The sequence below is a fragment of the Danaus plexippus genome (genome assembly GCF_018135715.1).
Source record: "Danaus plexippus chromosome 9 unlocalized genomic scaffold, MEX_DaPlex mxdp_26, whole genome shotgun sequence".
NCBI lineage: Eukaryota > Metazoa > Arthropoda > Insecta > Lepidoptera > Nymphalidae > Danaus > Danaus plexippus.
This window is the reverse complement of record NW_026869848.1, coordinates 960,696-985,716: the sequence shown is the minus strand read 5'-3', so window position 1 is coordinate 985,716 and position 25,021 is coordinate 960,696. Positions and strand designations below refer to the sequence as shown.

The following is a 25,021-nucleotide window of genomic DNA, read 5'->3' as shown; positions in this document are numbered from 1 at the left end:
TCCAGACATACGTAATCTACGTCCGGCTCACTGGCAGGGTGAGGAGCCTCGGTAAAGGCCACACGCTCCTCCAGTTCGCGGGAGTCCAGCTCGTCGATCGGGCGTCCCCGTTTGCTCTCGAACAATCGGGCCGCCTCCCAGACCCGGAGGTCAAGCGAGAGGAGCCCGGCCAGCGTGAGCGCTGCGTTGAGCGACACCGTACGATGTGACCTAGCAATCTTCTGTGCAAATCCCCTCTGGACGGTAGCAAAGGACCTTTGCACAGAGATCTTTTCGGCGGCCTTCGCCCAGGAGCTCGCGCCGTACAGGATCGTCGGTTCGACGACCGCGAAATATATCGTCCTGATGATCTCCGAGCACAAGCCCCATTCCACCCGAGCCATCGTCGACAGTTTCCTATACAGGTCCGTTGCCTTACGACAAGCGTAGGCAACGTGACTGTTAAAGGTTAGTTTACTGTCGACGATGACCCCGAGGATCTTGAGCTCGTTCACCATCGAAATGTCAACCCCGCCCAGCTGCACAACCGGAGTGTCGTACTTAAGCTTGCGCGTGACTACCATCGCCTGAGTCTTTTCGGCGGAAAAGCGCAGCTTATTTACGACACCCCAGTCCCGCGCAACAGCCAGGGCGGCATTGGCATCCCGCTGGATCTCGAGTGCAGTATGCCCGGAGAACACCAACACGATATCGTCCGCGAACGCCTGCACGTACGCGCCCAGCCCATCCAGGCTGTCCAGGAGGGGGTCCAGCAGCATGTTCCAAAACAGAGGTCCACCTATAGAGCCTTGGACACAGCCTTTGGTCTGCGCCTTCCGCACAGTCCTTCCCGCGTAGTGCACAGCAACGCTTCGGTCCCGGAAGTAATCCTCGACAAGACGCCTTAAGTTTACGGGGATACCTTTCTCTATCATTCTGCACTTTATGGCCGGCCACCACGCGTTGTCGAACGCTCCCTCAATGTCGAGAGAGACCATGAGAGCGGTCTCTTTCCTGGAAAGAACACCCCTAACGTGCTGCATCAGGTCATACAGCGTGTCCTCCGTGCTCCGCTGCGGTGTGAAGCCATACTGCCTTGCATTGGACTTGGGCAAGACGTGCCATCGGATTCGACGACACAGAATTTTCTCAAAGATCTTGCCCAAGATGGAAAGGAGTCCAATGGGGCGGTACGACTTTGCGCGGGCATAGTCTGGACGCGCTGGTTTCCTGAGCACCACGACAGAAGCCTCCTTCCACGGCGCTGGAAAGCACGCCAGGTCAAGACACCGGTTCAGGATGGTAATGAACAACTGTTCGCTCGCGCATATGGCGTGCCAGCATATGTCGCTGGTGAACCCATCCTGACCCGGCGCCTTTTTAGGGTTGAAGCTGCGCAGAGTCCGAACCAACTCTCCCCTGGTGATCTGGGGGTCGTCGGTGTCATCAGGTAGGCGCATGCCAACCAGGTCCGCTCGGCTTCGGATGACGGCGTGGACTTCGGAGTCTGTACCGTCATCGTCATCGGCGAAGAATGTCCTGGCTAGCAGCGCGGCCGACTGGTCCGGGCTCTGCACAACTCCGCCCTCCACGAGGAGCTGGTCCTCGCGGTGACCCGCCGCTCTTCTCAGCACCCGGTAGATCCCATCCCACATAGACTCCCGCTCTTGCATCGAGGTAAATGCCTTCCATCCCTCCGTTTGGGCGCTGACAACCCTCCGTTCATACTCCGCCTTAGCGATCAGGTACTCGTCAACCACACATTCTCTGCGACGCGGTGCCGCACATCGAACCCGGCGGCGTTTCGTGTTTACTTCGCGCCGCAGCCTTTCAAGCTCATCGTTCCACCAAGGAAAGCGTTTCTTTGTTTTAGGGGGTTTGTGGGGAGGGATAGACTTTTTGCTCGCCTCCTCCACGCATTCTATGTATCTGGTTACCGCCTCTTCCAACTGGTTTCGGTCGGTAACCAGACTAACGGCCTCCGGGGTTAGTCCCCGCTCGGCCAACCCACTACGCATTTCCTCGGCGAAACGACCCCATTCAGCCTTCCGGGTATTGAAACGTCGGGTAGTCCACCTAGCGTTGCCCCCCGGCGGAACCTTGAGACCCAGGACTACACGTATCGTTCTGTGATCCGAGTTGGTCACGGAGTCGTCCACCCTCCATTCACGGACGCTTCTCAACAACCCGTGGGTGCAGACGGTGACATCGACATGACTCGTGTACCTCCTGCCCCCCCGGATCGTATCGAAGGTGGGGACGACTCCTTTGTTCAATACGTGCAGCTCCAGGTCATCAAAGAACCCCCGAAGGGTTTCGCCTCTGGCGTCCTCCCCGACGCTCCCCCACCACGGACTCCATGCATTCCAATCGCCGCCCACAAGGACCCTGTTGGTGCCGACCTTCCCCAGGAAGTCTCGCACTTGCGCCAGGTATGGTTCGATGTCCTCCGTGCCTTCAAGGTAGACAGAGACGACCGCCACGGTCCAATCTCCCGCCTTAAGGACGACAGCCACGATGTTCTCAGTGATTATCTGGGGGTTCACATGAACCTCCAGGTCCTCACGGAAGACCATGACTGCCGCCTTGACGGGTTTGGTCCTGGCGTCCTCTCTCTGCACCACCCTGACGCCACGGAAGCTACCGACCCTCCCCTCTGAGCCGACGTAAGGTTCCTGGATTAAGGCGACTCCAACACCACCCCTGTGCGCGTCCATGACCAGTTCCTGCGTCGCCAGACGGGCACGCTGGAGGTTGGCTTGGAAGACCACAAAGCTTCCCTTACACTCTGGTACAGCTGCGGTGCCCTCAGCAGTAGCTCACCGAAGAACGCGCGATACCGTCCCACTTCCGCCGGATAGGGCAGTCTCCGCTGAACGCATTGTGGCCCGCCTCCTGGAACCCAGCCCGGTCGCAGTTCCTGCAGACGGGGGGCCTCCCATCCACTCGGGAAGGACACTTCGTTCGGTCGTGCCCCCCCCCCGCAGTGGCTGCAAAGGTCCACCGTCTCCTTACAGTTTCTGCGGCCGTGGCCATAGCCCAGGCAGCGGGTACACTGCACCAGCGGCGACTGGTCCTCGGCAGTCAGGCCCTGTATGTCGATGTAAATGGTCCCCGCCTCGGTCAGCTTGCGCCAAACCTGAGGGGAGACCTGTAACACCACATGGACCTGGTGAGGGTTCCGCGCCTTCCTACGGTAAACTTCCTTGACCCTAAAGTGCGCCGGATCCAGGTCCCGCCACAACTTCTGATTCTGACATTTTAAGGACTCTATAATGTCAGCCTCAGTGTTGTAGCCCTTCCGCTAGTTTAGAGTACATTCAGTAGAACCTCGTTTCCGTTTGGAATATATCTATTATTATTATCTAAGTGTATGTTCGTGTTCCAGCGAGGATTGCTACTCGGTGGTGGAGCACTGTCCTCGCTCGCTGGTGGAGGTGTGTTCCAGCGAGGCGGCCGGCGTCAAGCACGCGCTGCTCCTCACACTGCTGGAGAACCACGACGGACGGACCGTCGAGATGGTACGGGAAACATTCAGTCATCCAGATATGGCAGAAATAATTATAATTTTAGTACCAAGATCTCTAATAAATTGCCAGACTTTTACCACCGATCCATCACTGTAACCGTAGTCGCAAGTTCTACTCCTGCTCGTACCCTTTAATTATATCATTGAATTTCTATCCACGTATTCAGTCCAGCAAATGTGGAAACAGTTACTTGCACGACTCTTCCGACTTGTAATTCCTATTGATACACTATAAAAACTGTCAAGTATATATCTGTCTCGCTCCAACCTTTGTAGTTGATGTCGTGTGCGAGCGAGACGGACGTACACCGGTGGACCGAGGCCCTGGCGCCGCCGGCCGCGGACGCCGGCGAGACCCTGTACGCCGGCTGGGACTGTCCTCAGGTGGCCGCCGTGTACCCTTACGCTCCGCACCAACCCGACGAACTGGCGCTGGCTGAGGGAGATATAATCAACGTCACCAGGAAGACCAACGAGGGTGAGGAACGCCGAATACGAGTATTAGTTTAGAATGCTCACTCTGAGTCACTGAAAGAGATCCAGGTGTCAAAGCTATTATAATAATTACAATGGAAATACATTCTGCCTCCTCTCTATATAACATGTACAGTATGTTTTCTGAGCGTCACATGTTCCCTGACAGCAAGTTCATCCGCCTTGTATTACAACTATGGTAGGTATGGTATGGTGTACTCAACAGAGATATACCATTACAACTTCTGTGTTCAGGGAAATATGTATTTTTCATACAACTAGTATTTTTATTGTCATTTTGGCCTTCATTTCGATTAGTTACAGCTACAGTGAAGGAAGACGAGATGGGAATTATACTTTCGTCTCTCCGTATATAAACCGAAACTATTTTATTTTAAAAAAGTAGGTAATGTAGCGAAGGCTTCAAAATAAGTCGGTAGAACTTAGTGATTAGTATCATTAGCCCATTCTTCTCACCAATCTACTTTATTGATCAGTCGCAAATAATTAAATGTTAATATGGGCGTTTTATTATTATTGGTTAGGTTGGTACTACGGCGAGCGGACCCGTGACGGCGAGGCGGGCTGGTTCCCCGGCGCCTACACCGCGGAGATTGCCTCGCCTCACGTCCGGGCCAGGAACCTGCGTCAGAGGTACCGCCTGCTGGCGCTGTCCGCCACCTACCTCGGGCAGAGGAAGAAACCTCTATAACACCACACTAGGCTCTCATCAGCTCGTCCTCGTCTATACGAGGAGCGTCTCCAGGATTACATTCGTTTATCTTCACACATGTCATGTACATAGATTACAGTGTGACAATACATAGTGTCACAGTCACGGGACTGTCTGACGTGAAGCCAAGTGTTGCCATAACGTCACCAACAGCAAATGACACGAGACAGTGTTACCCTAACATTATATTTTGTTGAAATAAAATGTATAAGTAGGTAGATTTTATTTTTATTATCTATAAGCTGTATCGAGTCGCTCTTGTATATTATTGTAATTAAACTTTCCGTCCGAGCACTGCCTTTCTTATGTGTAAGATATTTGGACCATTTTACGGATCACGTATTAATAAAATATATTAATCTTAAAGTAAAACCTCGTTCGTTATTTAGGTGCTTTGTATTTTTCATGTTCTTATCATAGGGCTAGCTTTAGCATGTGAAGTGTACAGTTACGTATGAGATTGACGGATAGTTGATGTACAGCGAAATCTTTGTGTATATGTTTGTATTGAATTAATTTATGCCTTTTTAATGATCGGTCGGAAATCACAAGCCTATCGCGTAACAATAACTTAAAATTAGATTTGTTTGTTCGCTACTTCATAAATTGACTAGTCATTTGGCGGACGAGTGAGCCTCGTTCATGAAGCGACCAATATTTATTCCGCGAACATTCCGCTTTTGCGTTTAAATCAGTTTTGAACGGTTTGATGTGTGACGTCAGAATGTACTACGAGTATTAATAGTCGGCACCTCCTGAACATTGCAAATGATATGTTTAGATTATTATATTATATGTAAAAAATAGATGTTAAGTCAAGTTTTAATGGAACATTTACTACCATCAAATAAACTATTTCGTAATAAAACATTGTTTTATTAATAAAACCTCTTTAATGAAAAAATATTCCCGAGAGCCTTGTGACGTGTTTGACAGGAACTTCCCGCCAGCACTAGTTCAGACGAGTGACATTCTTTATCGGCTGTTCTGGGATTGCTAGAGGACTTTGTCTTCATAATTATTAGTTTTAGATTAAAGAAAGATAAAGTATAAATACAGAGTGTTACTTAATATGTATTTTAGGTATGCAGGATTCTGACAAAAATCTTATAAGGAAAGCCGTCAGTACATTGACCTTCATTAGTTGCATAACCCTTTCTCAATTTCACAATCAATGAGTATTCGTACTCTCATTGTACGAAGAAGCCTCAATGTTACATCCTGTTTTAGGGCACATCTTCAATCTTCTTTTAATTGAGCATTATTTTTAAAACCCTACAACGGCCTCGGAACCAGTTTATCAGATAGCCTTATACTAAATTATTCTAATTAAAATTCTATTAATATAACATTTTATGTCGTAAGGAAATAGTGTCAAATTATATGTATTGATGTTCCTGTACCTGCCGACTACGTATTAGTACCAATAAAATATTCAACCCGGAATATAAATACTTTAAAAACATGCTTTGAACATTTTTCTAACACAGTGGATTTTTATTTTTATATACTAATACTTTAAGGTTGCGTCTTAGGAATTTCAAAACGCGGACAGAAAACTATCGTTCGGTTTGATTATAAATACACATATAACCAAATCCCGTACCATCCCGTACCACCGCCTCAACCTACCACTGTCAATGCTATTCACTAATAATATATTACAGAGAAAATCTCTAATACCTCCCACTCGCAAGCCACACCTATGTATGAAGAAAACAAAATATATTCTTATCTTAGAAAATATTTAATAATATATAATTAAGTATTTAATAATATAAAATTAAGTCAAATTTATGTGACACGAACCAAGCCTTATTAAATTCCGTAGCTTCACCAACAACAACCACAGTGTATCGATTATTGACACATTAGACACAGATAATAAAAATAAAACTACTCAGTCGATTAAGATCTTTATTACTAAGGCGATTTGTTCTCCTACAAACTATTGAACATGTTATATCCTTACACGCTACAAACACGCTCAACATTAAAATTGCATACAAAATATATTTTAATCTCGTTTATGTAATTTTATAACACGATACATTATTATAAAATATATAGCTATATATAGGTTCAACCAAAAATAAAATCCAATTAAAAATTAGAATAAAAAAAAAACAAGGCTTAAAATAAGCATTTAGAAGGTAACAAAATCATTGTACTTATATAAGGCTTTTAGATGAAAAGACGATATAAAAAAGAGATCAGGGTTATGAAGGTTAGAATGGAATGAAGTCAGTCAAGAGTTCATCACATGAGGTCAAAGTATTATATTCTTGTCTTGGACGAGTTGTCCTTAACCTCAAACAGTTTCCTCACAAAATATACTTGCAGCGTCCCCGTAGCCGCTATCGCTAGGATTTGAATTACGGACCATCTGCAAACGGAAATTAAAATGTTAAATGATTACAAATATATAAATTATTTATTTAACTATGACATATATATATCATTGTAATTTTATTGCAATTTATCTGACTTAGAAATGTTCATAACTAAATTACACTACTAAATTACATTACTGAAACAATGATTTTTTAAATATTTTAAAATATTACCGAGTTATATATTAGTGCATAGGACTGTTTACCTGGACACGTAGGCATTATTATCGACCAGCAAATTATAATCTCTGGTCTCTCTGGCTCTAGAGTGGTATTGATACTGCAAGATGTCGTTCACATTGCGTTCCACAAACTGAATTGAGTTCTGGAAACAGAATAACGCTCAGCTGTATACAACTCTCCCTCATATATAATAATATCTATGTTGGTTGTAAACATTATATTTGTCGGGACTTGTCAATTACATTTAGATCATTTTAATCAATTTTTTTTATTTTTTCTAGCGGAATAAATGTGATGTTAGCAATTATAATTTTTTTATTAACATTAAATAATTTTAATTTTTCTTAAATCATTATATAAATAAATAAAAAGTATTATATAAACAGAAAATTAAAAAATATATATATATATGACTGGAGTATGTTTTCACTACCTATACCATTATTTCAACATGACTGACAATCAAAACATATATTTATAGGAACATATAGGAACTCATTATTAATGTAATTGTTTCTGAACAAAAATAATATTCAATTATAGAATGGACTATATTGGCATTATTGAGAGAAAAGATAAATATTACTTACTGTGAAATTTTTGATATTCATGTCAAGCTCCTCAACTTCCTTAGCATACTGTTCCCACTTATCATATCTTATAACTGACAGATATAAATTGACTAGTTTCCCTGCAAACCTCGAGAACTGGTTGTCTATACACACGGCATAATAGCCCCCGGTGCTTGATTGGTCCGCATACTCAGCACTTTGTCGCCATTCATACGGATGAACTATATTCCCTTTAGGGTGGCGTACCGCGAAACCACACATACCATCACCTCCTTTCAGCACCTAGAAGATTTTAAATTATTAATAAAAAGTGTTGAATTTTCAAATAGAAAACTCATTTCATAGTACATAAATATTTTAACATATGTTTAAATCCAAAGAGAAGGGCTAATTACTTGATAGCTGGCGTAAAAAGTTGCGCCGGGTTGAACATACTGAAAGTAACAATCTTCTTTGCCAGCATCTATATGTACTTTATAGTCCATAGTAACTGCAGGCAAGTTTTCGTACCATGGTGCTGCTGGGGTCGAAGACGACTCACCAGCGTGTGATAAAATTGTAAATATTAGTAATAACACAGTAAACAGATGCCACGTCTTCCCTGCCATTTTTTAAATTTACACTGACAATCTGAACTGACACTAGCACCTAATCGTAGTTTCAATTCTATGACAATTGACATTGATAGAATAAAAATCAAGTACGTGGTTAGAGAAATGATTAGGTCAGAAATAAGATATTAGAATTTTATACAATTTATTTTTATTACTTATAATCAAAATCATAATAATGTTTAAGTGAAAATAATTTTCTTAGCAATCTCAATTTAACAATATCAACCTCTTAACAACTTCAAAATATCTTCCAGGAATATTGTGATAATCCACCAATATATGTATTGCGAAGAACTCAGTCAGCTCACAATCAGGTTTTATTTTAATATGTGATAATATATTTTAAGTAGATTTTCAGAAAATAAAAGACTGACATTTAAGCAGCTGTTTCAAATTGAGTAGTTCACGTTTGACATTTTTTACAAATTTAAATATACAAACCTTTGGTTACCAAATATATTATAAGTGATTACAACATTAATTATTTATTAGTAAATTAATGCATTATTACATGGTCACTTCATTATGAGAGCTAGATTTGCGACATTCTTTTCATATATTGGAACACGGTTTAGGTTAGTTTCATTAAATATTTTTTGAAAGTTCTTTTTTTATAATACTACGAGTTTACTATTAATTTATTCATTTACAGATCGTCTGAAAAAATATGGCTTAAGGAGGGTCGTTACTATCCGGACCCTGAGAGCATTCAAGGTTTAATGGAACTGGCTCTACTTAAAATTAAACCATTAAATTACCCTAACGTATTTCTATCAAGCCGGTAAAAATAATATTTATATAACAGATTGCTAAGATTATAGATTGATATGAAATAAAATTTAAGAGAGCATCTTACTTTAAGCTAAAATAATATTAATTTTATAGGAATGCGGCAGTTTTAGTTTGATGAAAATTTCTTACATAATATTTCTATAGCACAGATGGTGGAGTACATGCTCTGAACACATGTGCACATTTTGATTTGGAGAGACGTAAGGATTTAGTTTACGAGCCAGCATACCTAGAACATGAAATCAATAAATACTTCTTTGAGCACAACATAAGCATACAAGTTAACAAGTGTCTTCAAGTCAACGATGATTTCAACGCTAGACATGACGCTTTATCACGGACATACCTCTACAGGTATTTGTAATATTCTGTCATTTATTGCTGGAAATATTAAAAGTTTATTGTATTATAATTACGTCAACTGTAGGGCATTTAAACAATGTGCAATAACTTTTTAAAAAAATATTACAGGTTAGCAGTTATAAAACCTGAAATAAAATTAGACGAGAAAATAAACATTGCAACATTGATACCAATCGAAGAATGGAGGAGATGTCACTTCATTAAGTATGGATGGTGATTTAATGTGAGAAAATTCTAACACGAGTTACCAGCTTGTAAAATAATTGTTCCAGACCAAAAATTTTTGATATAGAGCTGTTTAAAGAAGCTGCTAAGTACTTTGTGGGATATCACGACTTCACAACATTCAAAAGATTCGACAAATTGAAGGCCCACAAACACAACAGGAGAGAAATTAAGAGTATAAACATAAAACAGGGCTCTCCGTGTGTCACAAGTTATTCAACTAAAAGGGATAGTTGTTTTAATTACTGGGATATTGAGGTACATGGAAGATCCTTTGTACATAATCAGGTAAAAAAACTTAATGGCAATTAAATATTATATATGTATGTATATGTGTATGTATTGAGGGCGTGAAATCAGTTACGGACGTCGTGTACTCATCGTGAAATCTGTCAAAAATGATGTAAACTACACGCCTTAACGGGAACAGGTCGACTTAACCAGTAACCCTGCATATATCATTTGAATGTAACTGCTCTTTGTTATATACATTCCCCCTAAACTTCCAAAAATTGTACCTAGGAACTCACATTATTACTTCGCTTAATATATTATTGTATATTTTAGCATTTGTATTACTTTTCAATAACTGCTTAAGGTGGACGAAATGAAGTTACTTTCATAAATGCGCAAAACATAATTTTGTTGTAAATTTCTTATATATAAACTATATTTTCTATTTTAGATACGTCGGATGATAGGCACATTAATATCTGTGGCTTCCGGTAAGTTACAACCGAAAGACATTCAGGTGATGCTACAGGTACCTTCCAAACACTCCTGGCATTCGTTCATACAGAACTGTCCACCCGACGGCCTCTACCTGGCTGATGTCGAATACAAACAAGAAGATCTTATATATGACCCAAACAGGCTGAATATTTTGGACAGTGGACATGAGTTTCTTGAGCGAATTGAAAAAGAAAAAGGAGGAATTGAGGAACGCCGTGACTGTCGTGACTCGTGCTGACGGACTCAAGTTCATCGAAGGTTCTGACGACGTTTTGACAGAAACTTGTTATGGCTTCGTCGTGGACACGAAACCAGATGACGTTCCTGTACTGATCATAGATTACCTGTATATAGGCTCACAGGATTGCGCTGTTGAAAGTGTAGTCGAAGCCTTCAATATAAAACACGTTCTAAGCTTAGGAGTAAATGTGAATGTAGCCAATGTTGACCAAAAATATATTGCCGTTCTGGACTTGCCAGAGTTTGATATAAAACCAGTGCTAGCGGAGTGTTTGCCGTACATCAGGGAATGTTTGTCGATGATGCAGAGTGTATTGGTTCACTGCAACGCTGGCGTGTCTCGGACAGCCGTTGTGGCCATTGCGTATTTGATGCATTACGAACTAATGACATACAACGACGCTTATGATCTCGTTAAACAAAAACGACCGGCCATTCACCCGAACACTGGATTCAAAAAGCAATTACAGGACACGACACCCGGAGAATTAATTTGATTTTGTGTATAGATGTAAATTAATTAATAAATATTTATGTATTCACTGACATCTCGTTATTATTGTATAATCGCGCGGGAAAATAAATGAAAGTCGAATCAAAAATTTCAAAACATAACTTTATTGTAATAAATAAGTCGTTTAGAATGAATCAAATGTCATCACGCTCTTCCAGCGCGGGTTTCAAGGTACGGTATTGCAAGTAGCACCAACTGTCATGAGTACATATCAATATATCAAAAATACGAAACGAACGCCCGCGGCGCGGCGGTGGGAAACATTTTAATAGGTAAAACTAAGCTTCGTCACCATTACCTCTGTGGAAACAAATTTATTCCAATCTTCATTAAAATCTATTTGTCAATTAAATATTACAGAACAACACTAACACTATAACTTGTTGAAAACAGCCGTTAAACATCATGGAAATAGATAAGATTATAATATTGAAACATACAAAAGTTTATACGCATTCATAGTTCATAAAAGTCATATAACAACGACGCCGTCCACTTACAAACGCGTCACAGATAATATATTTAAAAAAAAAATTATAATTTATAACAACCATTCATGTTTTGAGACCAAATATTTTCACAACAATCGGAATGTTAATTTTATTAAAAATATAAATTAAAAATATTTTTTTTTACCGCCGACAAATTAAAAAAAAAAATTGTCGGCCATTTTAAATTTCACTCCTTATATATGTAGCCATTTATAGATGAAACGATTCTCAAAAATTGTTTTTTGTTTTATATAAAAACGTAACGGCAAGTTTTTTACATTAATATTTATAGTAAGAATATTATTATGCGAAGAATCAATAAAAAGGCTTATTATGTCTCATGAATCGCTAAACTTCGAAACTTTATTTTTGTATATGACAACTTTGTAATAATCATTAAGTAATATAAAAAAAATAATTAAATAAGTGTCCATCGTTCCATATAAAGCTTAATTCCCACTGTAGTCATTTTAAGTACAACTGTGACCAGCACTCAGTCTTCGACCATAGAACATCTCAATATGAATAAAATAGTTTACAAAATCGCTTAAATACAGATTAATATTTATTATACAAAAAAAAAAAACAACTCTCAATTTTATAAATTGACTCGCCAACAACGATATATTAAGAAAAATTATATAAATCTTGTACTTCACAACACTAACATTAAATGGTTCAACGTCTTTACAGAATTAAAATTCTTATTGTTTTAAAAATATATAAAACAATTATATTAGCAATATCATTACAACCGAGGGCGGCCATCTTGAACGGAGTTTGTTAACCTGCACTTTATGAGTACCCTCAGAAAGTTTTAAAATTATAAAAGGCACGTACTGGCAATGCTAGCTAGTGTATTTAAGTACTTCAACGACTACGCAAGTTACCTTATATTATAATTGAGCTGTTATCGGTATAGCTTAGGTCAAAACAATCCCTGGAATCAATTCATATCAAAGATCAGTCAAATAATCTATTATTACGTCGAGTTAGTACTCACTCACCTGTAGTTACTCACGTCTTAAATAATAAAAATTGTCAAAAGTACCAGTATTATAGCAATTGCGCGTTTTGTTATGCTACGAAGCTAATCCACAACGTGTCATACATCAGAAGCTCTTGAGTGTGAGTCCTCTCGCTGGTAAGCTGTTGGCCTTGGCGGGCGTGTCCCTCGCGTGGGAGTGGGCCACGGCGATACTGAGGCACTGGGCCCACTGTTCCGCGTTCTTGCCGTCCTTGGGCTTCAAGATCAGGGTCTGGTCTCCGGTGAAGATCTCGAACGCCTTCGGTATGTTCCGCGCCCCTCGCGACACCTTCACCGACCTGATCTGGTTGATGTCTATGCTCTCGCCGCCGCTCTGATGACCACGACATTTAACTTTTACAATTGATATATTAAAATATATTATGCAGTGACTGCGATACTCACAGATCCCTTACAGGACAGGTGCGCCCCGGACAGGGTGAAGTATCTGGTGCGCCACCTCCGGAACAGCCTCCAGCGTCCCTTCTTCTCCCTCAGCTGTCCCTCGATGACCGGAGCTCCGTCCCCTAAGAAGCCGCCAGCTCTCTCGGGGTGGTGACACAGGAAGCAGCCCCAGATCGCGCGGGGGCTCACCTCGAACACGTCAAAGAAACCCGCAGCCCTCAGCTCGTCCACAATCAGCTCCTGGTCTTTGAGTGCGGGGAAGGCGCCCGTCACCAGCGTGAGGAACGTGCGGTTCTCACACTTGAGGATGTCCCAGCAGTGCTTGAGGCTGGCCACGGTTGGGTCGCGCGAGGACAGGGCGGCCGCGTGGCGGGCCTGCAGCGCCAGAAACATCAGGTGGATCCACACGCGAGGCAGGCGAGTGCGGAGGGAGAAGGCGGCGTGTGCGTACAGGCAGTGCGGTCCGCGCGTGCCGCACGCGAAAGACAAGCGAGCCTGCTTCTTAGACCGCCGCTCTGTGGCACAACACATCAGTCATCATTACGCTATATTTACCAAACTCATCCGAGAGACTGCCTCGACCCACCTTCGATGGTACATTTGGCGGGCGGAGGTATCCTGAGCGAGACGTTGTCCATGTACGCTTTGATCTTGTCCAGATGTTTCTCACAGAAGTGTTGGACGGTGTCCCTCATGGGGTAGGGCTCGAACACGCTGATCCTGTGGCTGGACTGGCTGGAGTTGATCATGGTGACGCTGGTGTTGTTGGCGCGGCGGGACGTCACCGTGACCGGAGCGCCCGAGGACGGGGAGCTCGGCAGGGCTCCGCTGGCGGTCGACATGACGGCCGGGGACGACACCGACGCGTCCGAGGACTTGTCCTTGTTGAGGGCGATCATCGACACCGGCTGCGGCGGAGACGCTCCTGAAACTATCGTAGCTCCTGATGCCTGCGAATCACTCACACTTTAATACGACATGGCTTACATCAGAATCATCAGCGTATCAATGGACACTTTTCTGCGACTACTTTATCAGTCATAGCTAGCGGGCGCACGAACCGTGCTGGGTCCTATGAGTATGTTGTGATGCAGATGCCGTGGTCGCGGCGCCAGCGGAGGAGACACGCTGACGGTCACTCCCGCGCTGGAGACCACATTGGGCTTGCTGGACGGCTTGCTCCCCACTACTGATAACATATTATATGTGTCATATAAACGCTAGACTCCGTTCTCATGCTAGGACATATGATACTGTAAGCAGCTGAAGGTTGCCGTGAGAAAAGCAATGATTGTCCTGACTACACACGGCAACTACGAAATTTGGTGTTTTTTTCTGACGAGGAAAAGAAAAGTTTTCGTAATAGTTGAAACGATTTTCCGGACACGAGCTAATAATGTAGTCGACGAACTTACTTTGCGGAGGATTTTGTGCGTTGATATGTTGGGACGAGGACAGCCGGGTCATACTCTTGTGCAGACCGCCCACGGAGCCTCCTGGGAACAGAACGGCCGGTTACAATATAAGGTTGCAAAGTTCATCCACCCACCTGTACGTTCGGAATACGCGTCCCAGTTGCTTTGCTACCTGAGCTGTCACCTCCAATTTTTGTATTTAGCATTATATACATTATATACAGAAGCCCAGGTATCAGCTGATTATGATATTGATTTGTACGATCATCAAATCCTCTCACCGGCGACATTCAGCCTGGTCATGCTCCTGTGTGAGTTGGGTCCGGGGTGTAACCTGCCGGTGCTCCTGGAGTCCCCCAGCTTGGCTCGTCTGGTGTACCCCACGGGCCCTGTGACCGTCAGGGTCGTGGTCGTCGCAGCCCCCGTGCTCGGACTCGTGACAGTCGTCTGACCTCCCAGCTTAACGATGGTCACCCCAGTCGAAGTGCGATTCACCTCGCCGTGCGTTGACTTCGGACGGTTACTGGGTACATGTAGCGACAATATTTAATACTGGACATTTATATACGATTTCAGAGTAAGTTTTGTCTCAACTGTATATTCTTGTCTAAAATAAATATTTTCTGAAATTCTTGTTCAACATAATGCTAAAAATATTATAATTTTCGTATAGTTACTACACAGTGCGTAAAGAAAATGGATAGTAACCGAGATCTGCTCGAGGGAGACACTGGTCAGAAGTTAGTTACACAAAAAAAAAAGTGTTTGTCTGAAACGGAACGTCGTGTACCTGTTGGGTCTCAGAGCAGCTAGGAGTCTGTCTGTGAAGAGCGCGGGGTAGGCGCTGCATAAGGCGGTGGCCTCGCGAAGCAGCGCCGCCTGTTCCACACCCTCGGCAGCTGACAGGCGCTCCACTATGAAGTTCAGGGCCTCTTGGGCACGCTCCTGGTGACGTCACACATTAATGACACTCCTCTACCATAGATATCTTAGGAGAGCAAAGCTGAAGAACTAAGAATTACGTTCATTGATATAAAATAGTTCAAGAAGAGAAATCAGTGCATGTAACCTAACAGTAAAAGGCGATATCAGGACTTTTTAACTTTATAGAATTACACACATGGCTAATCTATGTGACTTAAAACTGGCATACTGTCTGTATACTGACTCTTCCGGTTCCGGCGAGTGCTGCTAGAGCGGCGGCGGCGAGGGCGGCGGCCCGGGGCGAGGCGTGCGGAGGCCGAGCCGCCTCCCGGACCACCGCGCTGTGCTCCGCCACCAACGACGCCCGAGATGACGACACGCGCCCTATCACCTGGCACACACATAATATTCATTACTGTATCACACCTGACTGTAACAAAATATTAACCAGCTGTTGCTCCACCTAAGGCCTAACAGATCTTTTCTTTTGTTACAACAAAAATATATATCGCTTTAGCATGAGGACCAACTTGTCAACAGCTTTGGCTTAAAATTTTTCGATCAAATGATACATAACTAAAAAAAAAATTAATGTAAACATAGTCACCTGCAGTACGTCTACACACATACAGCCAGGGTCCTTCTGGCTGGTGGTGTTTGGGCACAGATAGGACAGCAGTTGTGGTATGGCGGTCTTGAGAGCTTCGGGTCGTCTAGATGCTATCTGTTCGAAGAGAGCGAACAGCGAGCTCTTCTCCACGGGCTCAGCGTGCGGCAGGAGAGACACCAGCGCCGTCACGTGACCCTCCAGAGGCTCAGGACACACCTCGTACAGGTTGGTCAGGATACGGCACAGCGGATAGTTACCTTAAACGTACAGCAATAAGTATAACGGGGTTCCAAATTTAAAATATTGATTATACTAAATTTCTGTCCAGGTTATAAAACATTTCAGAAACTGTTGTCATGAAGATGTGAATGAGACACTTCCGTGTCGAGTGACATGCAAATAATAAAACGGGTGAATTAAATCCAAGAACCATATTAAATATTGCTATCAATGTGAGGTCAACATATTTTGGTTCCCAAGCACGCCATATTTTTTCTTAGATCTGATTCGGACTTCAATCCAGACGCTGAGTACTAACATTGTGATAAATAGCTTTGTAATATAAAAGAAAGGAAATTTTGTATGGCCTAAGTAATTTCTGGCACCCGCTGACCTCACACAGGCGTACATCCTGATGATGCACATGTTATTTGGAGCATTATCAGAGGTTTTCGAAATTATACTACAATGTCGGAGTCGAGTGCGATGAGGACATCTCCTGCAGTTTATTGGAGAGTTAGAGGCCCACTCCGGGGACTTACACATAGCTCGACTCAAACCTTGCACCAGAGTAAAGTGTTAGTCCCTTCCCTTAGAGACAAGTATTGATACTTTAGTCATAATATACCTGACATGATAGAATCCATAATGGTTTGCACATGAGGCTTCAGCAGTACAGCGTGATGAAGAGCAGCAAGTGATAAATATCTTGCCATGTGACGTGATATTTCACGGTTACCCTTGTGGAGGAACTGCACGGCCACTGGTAGGAACAGTTCCATCACTTCCTCGTTACCGCTGGCTTCCTTGTCCGCTTGGAGGGGAAATGATACCTTAAATATATATGTATATCATTAAAGCAGTTATTACTTCTCATTTAACAACAAGCCATGATTATGGTAACAACGCATTCACTGTGAGAAAAACCTCAAAATCATTTCGATGAAGCACATCACAGTATAAAATGACAATTTAACATTATTCAATACACTATTTCCATATCACCATGAACCAGGGCGATGGCAATATAAAAAATACTTAAAAATGGTTTTTTTATCATTCTAATAAATTTGTTAATCATCATCATCAGCCAATCGGAACCCACAGCTGAGCAAAGGCCTCTTCTCACAAGGAGAAGGTTAGAGCATTAATCATCACAATTGCACAAGGCAGATTAGGGATTTCAAACTTATAATTTGAAATTATAAGTCCAGGTTTACTCTTAGAAAGTACATATGACTTGGAAAAGATTACATTGGTACTTGCCAGGTTTCAAACCCGCACCCTCACGTATGAGAGGCGGGCCTCTAACCTCCAGGCCACCACAACTACTAAATCTGTTACATGAGGTTGTTCTTGAAAATATTTTATTGCACACCTTATTACATATAGCAAATATTCATTAACCCATATCCACATTGTTTATTTTTTAAGTGGTTGAATTTTCTTTAGTCAGTATAAATGTCTTGTGTCATAGTAAAATGAACTTGGTTATTGTGTCACTTATAGTAACCGTGCTGTACATATATCATAAATTATGTTATGTAAAACTATCTGAGTTATGCGAGTCGAAACTCTATTTCACAACTTACTTAAATGTTTTTGATATTTAATGAGGCATTACATTGAAGTAATGATCGGTGTTATATAAAAATTATCATTTCATAAGAAAAAACACTTACTATATATATAATGAGTTCAATTCAGAAGCATACAGTTACAAAATCTAATTTATGCTTTAGTATGTACTGTTAAATACTGTATTATACTGTATTATATATATATATATATATATATATATATATCAGTTTGTTACACATCTTTTATAACTAATTTTCATACCAAACAGCATGACAAAAGGAATTGAGTGACATAATTGAGCATAGGAAAATTGTTTCCCCTAATTATTTTGTTTTACTTTGGATATAAATCTTATTATACATACCAGTACAATACAAGCAATAATATCTGATGCTATCTTAGCATGAGGTGGATCATCGTCCCTCAGATGGCCGACCGGCATGAGGTTGTGGTGTAGACAAGACTCCAGCAATGCCACCAGGGAGCAGCAGTATTTCTCTAGAGTACCCGTCTCTTTTATACATGATGTAACTCTAGTGACACATATCTCTATGAGTGCCTGATCACGGTCATTCCTAATGTAATCGGCCCTTGATGATATTTCGGTTATTTGTTTCAGCTGTAAATGTAATAACGATACTGATATTCTAATTTTTATAATAAACAAAATATTCTTTCAACACTACACTAATCTCTAAAGACGACAGCTTCATTGCTTTTATGAAGCTACATTAGCATAACAATCAAATAAAAACCTGTTTGATTTCCTGTTACTGATATTGCATTCACAGTCTGTTAAGAAATATAGCAGGTTACGCATTAATACCTAATAGAAATTTGTTCTAGACAAAGTTATCTTTCATAGAAACCAGACGGAAAGTAATCTAGCCTTACAACTTACAACTTCGTTTAAATCATTGACAATATCAGCATCTGGAATGGAAAATATATCCCCTGCCCGGGTCAAATCCCGCTCCGTCAGCACATGTTTCAGCAATTCGTGCATATTGCTGCCTCAACACCAACGCAACTTCATAAATTCACTGGATAAATCACTAACATAACAACATACAGCTTAGTCGACACATCTACACGGGGCTTTTTTGGCATAAAACAAGCACTGCACTCCCTTCATACTAACGGATGTACACCCACTGGGGCGCTTTCTAATTTTGACTCACAATAATGTTGGTTTTAGTTTACTTGCAATATATTCTTTGATGATTGATACGAAATCAGGAAAAATGGAATCGGTCGACTTGTGCTGTCGTTGACTAAACGTCAATCAGCCAACGAAGTTCATTGAACTTTATAAATATTTTTTTATATAATAATTACTCCAAATTTTAATTCTATTATTGATTTAGAGAAAAAGAAAATTTACAGTAAATAACTTAATATAAATATTTAATTTAATATAAATATGTATATTTCTAAACGTTAAATGGTATTCACAAGTGACATCACCCTTACGACAACTGCTCCTACTTGTCAAATAAGCAAAACTATATTTGAATATATACTTTAAGTATAAAATCCCAAGACCCTTATTTCATTACATTACAATTTCAAATGTGCTTGAATCTTTAAAAATATGTTGCGATGAAAGTTATAGTTTTATTTATTATTTACTGATGTCTTAGAAGCAGTTAGACAATTTAACAATAAAAAAGTGTACATCTTGTATAAATATTTATTTAAAAATGCCTGTACTATGCAAAGCAGGATGTGGAAAAAATGCTATGTTAAAGGTAAACAATATTTCTTGGTTATACATTGAAAGTGCTTCTGAACTAAATAACATTCAATATTTTTACAGCGTCCTAAAACGGGGGATACTCTATGTAAAGAATGCTTTTACGAAGCCTTTGAAACAGAAATCCATTTTACAATAACAAAAGCAGAATTATTTAATAGAGGAGATTCTGTCGCCATCGCCGCCTCTGGTGGCAAGGATTCAACCGTATTGGCACATGTACTTAAAACATTAAATCAAAGATATGACTATGGACTTAATCTTATGTTGCTGTCCATAGACGAGGGCATAACTGGCTACAGAGATGACAGCTTGGAAACAGTCAAACAAAACAGAGATGATTACGAGATGAATCTCAAAATATTATCATATAAAGATTTATATGGTTGGACCATGGACGAAATTGTAGCCCAAATCGGAAGAAAGAATAATTGTACATTTTGTGGAGTATTCAGGAGGCAAGCTTTGGATAGAGGTGCCGCCATGCTTAATGTGAAATGTATAGCAACAGGACACAATGCTGATGACATAGCAGAGACGGTGCTGATGAATGTGCTGAGAGGAGACATAGCTCGGCTCAAGAGATGCACTGCCATATCTACTGCAAGTATCAAAAGTTTCCTATATTATATGTTTACTTGTCATATCACAAACAATAATAATGTGTGGTAACACAGTTCAGTTTGCAAGACCATGGATGACGACCATCACAAACAGACATTAGACTGTCATTTTTAAATATTATCGAAACATTAAGTGTCATGGCACAGAAATATCTTAATGTGACCAAATGTTTCTCTTAATTTTAATTAAAATATAAAGTATAGAATGAAACACATTAAATCCATTGATATAAGCTGGATGCCAAATGTTTCTGGACCATCTCATTCCAGTAGCTGCACTAATAAAAATTTTGTACCCTTACGTAAGTTGGAAAAATAAATCCATATTTATATATATAAATATATAGTCATGTTGAAAGAATAAACATGACAGGCAGATGAAATTAAATATTCCCTTGTCATGTTTACCCTCTCTTATTCCAGGGCAGCGAGGGCACAATTCCGAGAGTGAAGCCGTTGAAGTATACATATGAAAAGGAGATTGTTATGTACGCTCATTACAAGAAGCTGGTGTACTTCTCAACAGAATGTGTGTTTGCTCCAAACGCCTACAGAGGTCATGCTAGGGCTCTGTTGAAAGATCTGGAAAAAATTAGACCTACTTGCATTATGGATATCATATACTCAGGTGACGGTTTTGACGTTTTTATATAACGGAAAAAGATAAATCTAAACAAAACTAATATTTTTCGGATTTACTACGCGTATTTTATTATTTAAAAATACTACATAACACCGACGTTTCGGTCACTCTGCAACCGTGATCACGGGCAGACGAGATCTGAAAATTATCCGAAACGTCGGTATTATGATGTTTTTTAAAATAATAAAATGCGCGTAGTAAATCCGAAAAATATTAGTTTTATCTAAATGAATACTCGCGAAAGAAGAATCTATATAAAATTATATGTTTCAGGCGAAACAATGGCTGTGAAAGAGGAAGTGTCACTGCCCACACAGAGAATTTGCACGAGATGCAAATTTGTCTCCTCTCAAGAGGTATGCAAGGCTTGCGTTCTTCTGGAAGGATTGAACAAGGGTTTACCAAAACTTGGCATTGGAAAGAGTTCCAAAGCCAAGAAGATGCTGGAAGAATACAACGCAAACCAAAATAGTACGAAAAAAGCTATCGATGAAATTAATGTCGACTGCCAGAAAAATAATTGTGTCTCTAGAGGAAAAGCGTGCAGGTCGAATAGAAATACAACTAATGATAACGAAGTGAACAGCCGAAACGGAGAAAAGTGCTGTAGTACACGAGAAAAGACAAATGACAGTGCGTCTATAAGTAATACTAAATTAAACACACTTTTACATGACTACGGCATACCAGAAAATGATTGTGGAGGCGATATAAACACATCAATAGGGGAAAGTTCGGAAAATCATAATTTCGAAGTCGATTTACACAACGAAGATGTTACGTCCTTAGCAGAGGAGACTGACGCGTGTGTCGGAGCATGCGGCAAGATGGACTCCATGCATATAGGTTTCTGACGTACATGCGTAAATAATATACAATATCATTGAAAATAATTTTAATTTCATTTAAATAAAACCTACAGCGTACTCAGTAACATTACTTACACTTTAAAAACCGGATAACGATTATTTACAACGCTGAACTAAATTTGCGATGACAGTCACTATGATATATACAGATAAAGCAAAAATCAACAATTCTGTGACACGTTTTGTACTAAAAGGCAGCTACGTGACTAGCTCACTATAGAGGCTTGAATAATTGTCATCCAATATTATTTTGATTTTAAATAACCCCCCTCGCCCCCACCCAATATATGAAGCTTTCAAATCGAATAAATTTAATACTTTATTTTATGAAATTACTATAATGCAAGTATACATTTAAAATTTTCTTCGAAATTTTTGTTATGTGATGAACGCTGGCGCCCGTGAATCAATGCGAGCTCGGCATACTGGACACGAATCGTTGATACGCTCCGAGCACTCCTCGCACAGGCAGACGTGACCACATGGTAGTAATATTATCTGGAATAAACCAACATACAAATATACATCGTACCATTGTTGGCAGAATATAACCTTGAGCTTGAGCTTCTTAACCATGAGCTATGATGACATTTTCATGAAATTAAAAAACAAAGTTTCCACAATTTGCGACCTTCGCCTAACCGGAAAGTTAATTAAAAAAAATAGTAAATACATACAAATAAAACTGGTATATTCGGATGTAACTGCTTTTTTTATTATTTTACTACATGTTCCCGACGTTTCTGTTACTTTGCAGCAACCGTGATTACGGACAGGCGAAAGTCCTAGATCTCGTTATATTTTACATGATTAAAAACTAACCTCTTTAGGATTTTCAGTGCAAACAACGCATAACTGCATTTCACTAAGTCCTTTGTCCCGTGTGTGCGCCCTCCTCTCCCTCCGGCCGGCTGCTAACTGTTGCTTCAGCTGTTCTTCGGCCAATCTACGGCGTCGACGTTTCATGTACTTATAAAATATACGAGCCGAGGTCACAGCTGCCACTGAACCAAACAAAACGAGTAGGATTCTGAAATTTATAAATAAAAACCATGTTTTAAATTACATTAATATAGAATAACAGCAACTTGTCTTTTTCTAGCGTCTCTTTATTGTTATTATCACTCAGTATATAATAAAAGACTGACGTATGTAGTGAATCTGTTACACAGATTATAATGCATTATAAGTCCCCATTAACATAATTGTACACAGATTATAATATAAAACACATACAAACTTAACACGCATTATAACAACTGATGTAAAAAAATTATCCAGTAAATCCATCTATTTCTCACAGTCTGATGATTTATATACGCCAAATCAATTAAATTTTTGATGCTTGTTATTCTAATTAAAAGTAAATAAAACATGGTTTTTATCTCTTAAAATCTTAAAAATATACTTGGACGCCAATGGTGTAATCAAAAAATTGTATTAATGTGAAAATAGTGTCACCGCGTAAACCGTTCGCAGTACTAGTACTAGTTTCAACATTTTACCCACAGAAATAAGCTCCCTGATTGTGATTCATAATTTGCACACACATTGTGACCTATACCATTCCTTTACTTACAACCTATTACAAGTTAACAAAAAAATTTCTAACATTAATGTCAATGGTTTCGTTGAATTTTTCATGGTTTAAATAAATAAATTATAGCAATGAAAAATAAATTAATTAGCTTCGTGTAACATTTAACACAAACACATATAACTACCAAAAATGCTGATATGTTGAATGTTATTAGAATAAAACTAGATTGACCTTAGTCTGATGTTGCTTTAGTTTGTTAATGTGAATTAATAATTACGATTTTCTGATCTCCTAATCATGTTTTTTTATATTTACAATAAAAAAAAGTTATAATAAAATTATTGTACCTCAAAAAGTCCCTTGAACTGGCAAGTCTCTTCAGCAAACTCGATTTAGTGGAAGTAGTGAGGTACAATGGTAGACCATCCCGTGGTGGCTGGATCTTTAAGCCTGAATTGGTTTTACTCAGTTCACCGATAACAGTTATATAGGAGCCATCTCTCAACATTTCCTCCATAGTCTGTAGTCCTCTCTGACGGACCCCCGAGAAGAAACCCCATACATGATCGATTACACCGGGCGACATGGGTTCAAATTTATCAGTTATAACATCTAGATCTGTTGAGTAAAATTTATAAAATTAATAAAATCTTTGTTGAAACGATTGTTCAAAGTTGTGTCTCACCTAGACTAACCTAAAAGCTCAGCGGACAATGCATCCACTACTTCAATACTATATTTCCCGTTACTCAAAACAAATGGTGTAGCGTTGCATACCTCATGTATAGTGCGGGTTTGATCAGACCAGAAGCCCGCTGATGTCCGTGCTATAACATGCTCTTTTATTGTTAATCTGTGCATAAAATAAATTAAAATTTGGTAACAGCACTATGCAACACAGAAATTATAAAGTAATTTTAAGCAATGTCGTACCTTTGTATAACACCTGTGACCAGTTGATTATAGTTGCTAGTTATGGGGTTACCGAGAGGTTTAACCAAACCCCTTACAACAACATAGGGAATCACATCATTTGGATATTTTTTTATTTCCTTGGTTATGGTAGAATCTATATCCAAAACTGGTGCTGACTGTTAACAATAATAGAGAATATCTGTATGTATATAACATCCCGAGTACAAACAAGTGTAACTAATCAATAAAACGTTATGTCATATTTCTTTGGTGTTAATTCATTTTTATTCTTTAAAACCGACGTACCTGTAGTGAATCAAGGATATGTTTACATTTACTAAGTTGTTTCACACAAAAACCCAAAATAAGGGAATCTATGCCTAGAATCACTGTTTCACCAATGATCTCTGATAAGAAATCCATTTTTGTCCGCTTAAATTTCACAAGAGAATATCATAGATCTTCTAACCATATTACAAATTATCTAACATTCTTCTCAAATTTCTCTAACCTTTGCCGAAAAACATACTGACAACAGCTGTCTTCATGACAATGTTATGAGAAAAATGGCGTTTTGTTACTTCATCTTAATTAGCATTTAACGCAACCGCTCTCCTTACAAAATAACTTTCAAAGAAATAAAAGTGAATTTGTTTTTAG

General features: G+C 40.2%; 6 protein-coding genes across 15 annotated transcripts in view; 3 read left to right on the top strand and 3 right to left on the bottom strand.

Annotated features, from left to right (window-relative positions):
• Positions 1-5,583, top strand: part of LOC116767427 (rho guanine nucleotide exchange factor 19) — a 57,185-nt gene extending 51,602 nt beyond the window's left edge. For all 8 annotated transcript variants that reach the window (XM_032657742.2, XM_032657739.2, XM_032657745.2 and 5 more), the window contains 3 exons: positions 3,368-3,500; positions 3,785-3,986; positions 4,528-5,583. In XM_032657742.2, the coding sequence (XP_032513633.2) occupies positions 3,368-3,500; positions 3,785-3,986; positions 4,528-4,694 (502 nt within the window). In that variant the 3' untranslated portion in view covers positions 4,695-5,583. The remainder of the gene's footprint in view (positions 1-3,367; positions 3,501-3,784; positions 3,987-4,527) is intronic.
• Positions 5,584-6,619: 1,036 nt separating this feature from the next.
• Positions 6,620-8,501, bottom strand: LOC116767453 (transmembrane emp24 domain-containing protein 5). Its single transcript, XM_032657777.2, has 4 exons — positions 8,259-8,501; positions 7,882-8,145; positions 7,315-7,433; positions 6,620-7,101 (listed from the first exon to the last, which is right to left on the bottom strand). Exons 1-4 carry the CDS (start codon positions 8,469-8,471, stop codon positions 6,993-6,995), a joined length of 705 nt encoding a protein of 234 aa, XP_032513668.1. The 5' UTR covers positions 8,472-8,501; the 3' UTR covers positions 6,620-6,992.
• A 357-nt stretch (positions 8,502-8,858) lies between these two features.
• LOC116767452 (tRNA pseudouridine synthase-like 1) lies at positions 8,859-10,972 on the top strand. The gene is made up of 6 exons (XM_032657775.2): positions 8,859-9,052; positions 9,130-9,258; positions 9,414-9,623; positions 9,741-9,836; positions 9,905-10,145; positions 10,543-10,972. Exons 1-6 carry the CDS (start codon positions 9,003-9,005, stop codon positions 10,825-10,827), a joined length of 1,011 nt encoding a protein of 336 aa, XP_032513666.2. The 5' UTR covers positions 8,859-9,002; the 3' UTR covers positions 10,828-10,972.
• Positions 10,973-11,426: 454 nt separating this feature from the next.
• Positions 11,427-19,279, bottom strand: LOC116767502 (protein melted). Of its 3 annotated transcripts, none has more exons than XM_032657840.2 (12): positions 18,917-19,279; positions 18,380-18,634; positions 17,063-17,267; positions 16,213-16,472; positions 15,835-15,996; positions 15,472-15,626; positions 14,963-15,204; positions 14,682-14,762; positions 14,328-14,455; positions 13,853-14,216; positions 13,267-13,781; positions 11,427-13,195 (listed from the first exon to the last, which is right to left on the bottom strand). In XM_032657840.2, the coding sequence occupies exons 1-12, from the start codon at positions 19,019-19,021 to the stop codon at positions 12,947-12,949; spliced, it is 2,721 nt and encodes a 906-aa protein (XP_032513731.1). In that variant the 5' UTR covers positions 19,022-19,279; the 3' UTR covers positions 11,427-12,946. The 3 variants fall into 3 exon arrangements, with proteins under 3 accessions (XP_032513731.1, XP_032513732.1, XP_032513733.1); XM_032657841.2 differs by having other exon boundaries at positions 14,328-14,452; XM_032657842.2 differs by having other exon boundaries at positions 15,850-15,996.
• Positions 19,280-19,534: 255 nt separating this feature from the next.
• Positions 19,535-21,930, top strand: LOC116767450 (cytoplasmic tRNA 2-thiolation protein 1). Its single transcript, XM_032657773.2, has 4 exons — positions 19,535-19,766; positions 19,835-20,374; positions 20,818-21,022; positions 21,311-21,930. The coding sequence occupies exons 1-4, from the start codon at positions 19,719-19,721 to the stop codon at positions 21,889-21,891; spliced, it is 1,374 nt and encodes a 457-aa protein (XP_032513664.2). The 5' UTR covers positions 19,535-19,718; the 3' UTR covers positions 21,892-21,930.
• LOC116767451 (mitochondrial E3 ubiquitin protein ligase 1) lies at positions 21,918-24,897 on the bottom strand. Its single transcript, XM_032657774.2, has 6 exons — positions 24,668-24,897; positions 24,380-24,537; positions 24,142-24,299; positions 23,794-24,064; positions 22,729-22,936; positions 21,918-22,404 (listed from the first exon to the last, which is right to left on the bottom strand). Exons 1-6 carry the CDS (start codon positions 24,782-24,784, stop codon positions 22,285-22,287), a joined length of 1,032 nt encoding a protein of 343 aa, XP_032513665.1. The 5' UTR covers positions 24,785-24,897; the 3' UTR covers positions 21,918-22,284.
• Positions 24,898-25,021: the final 124 nt, after the last annotated feature.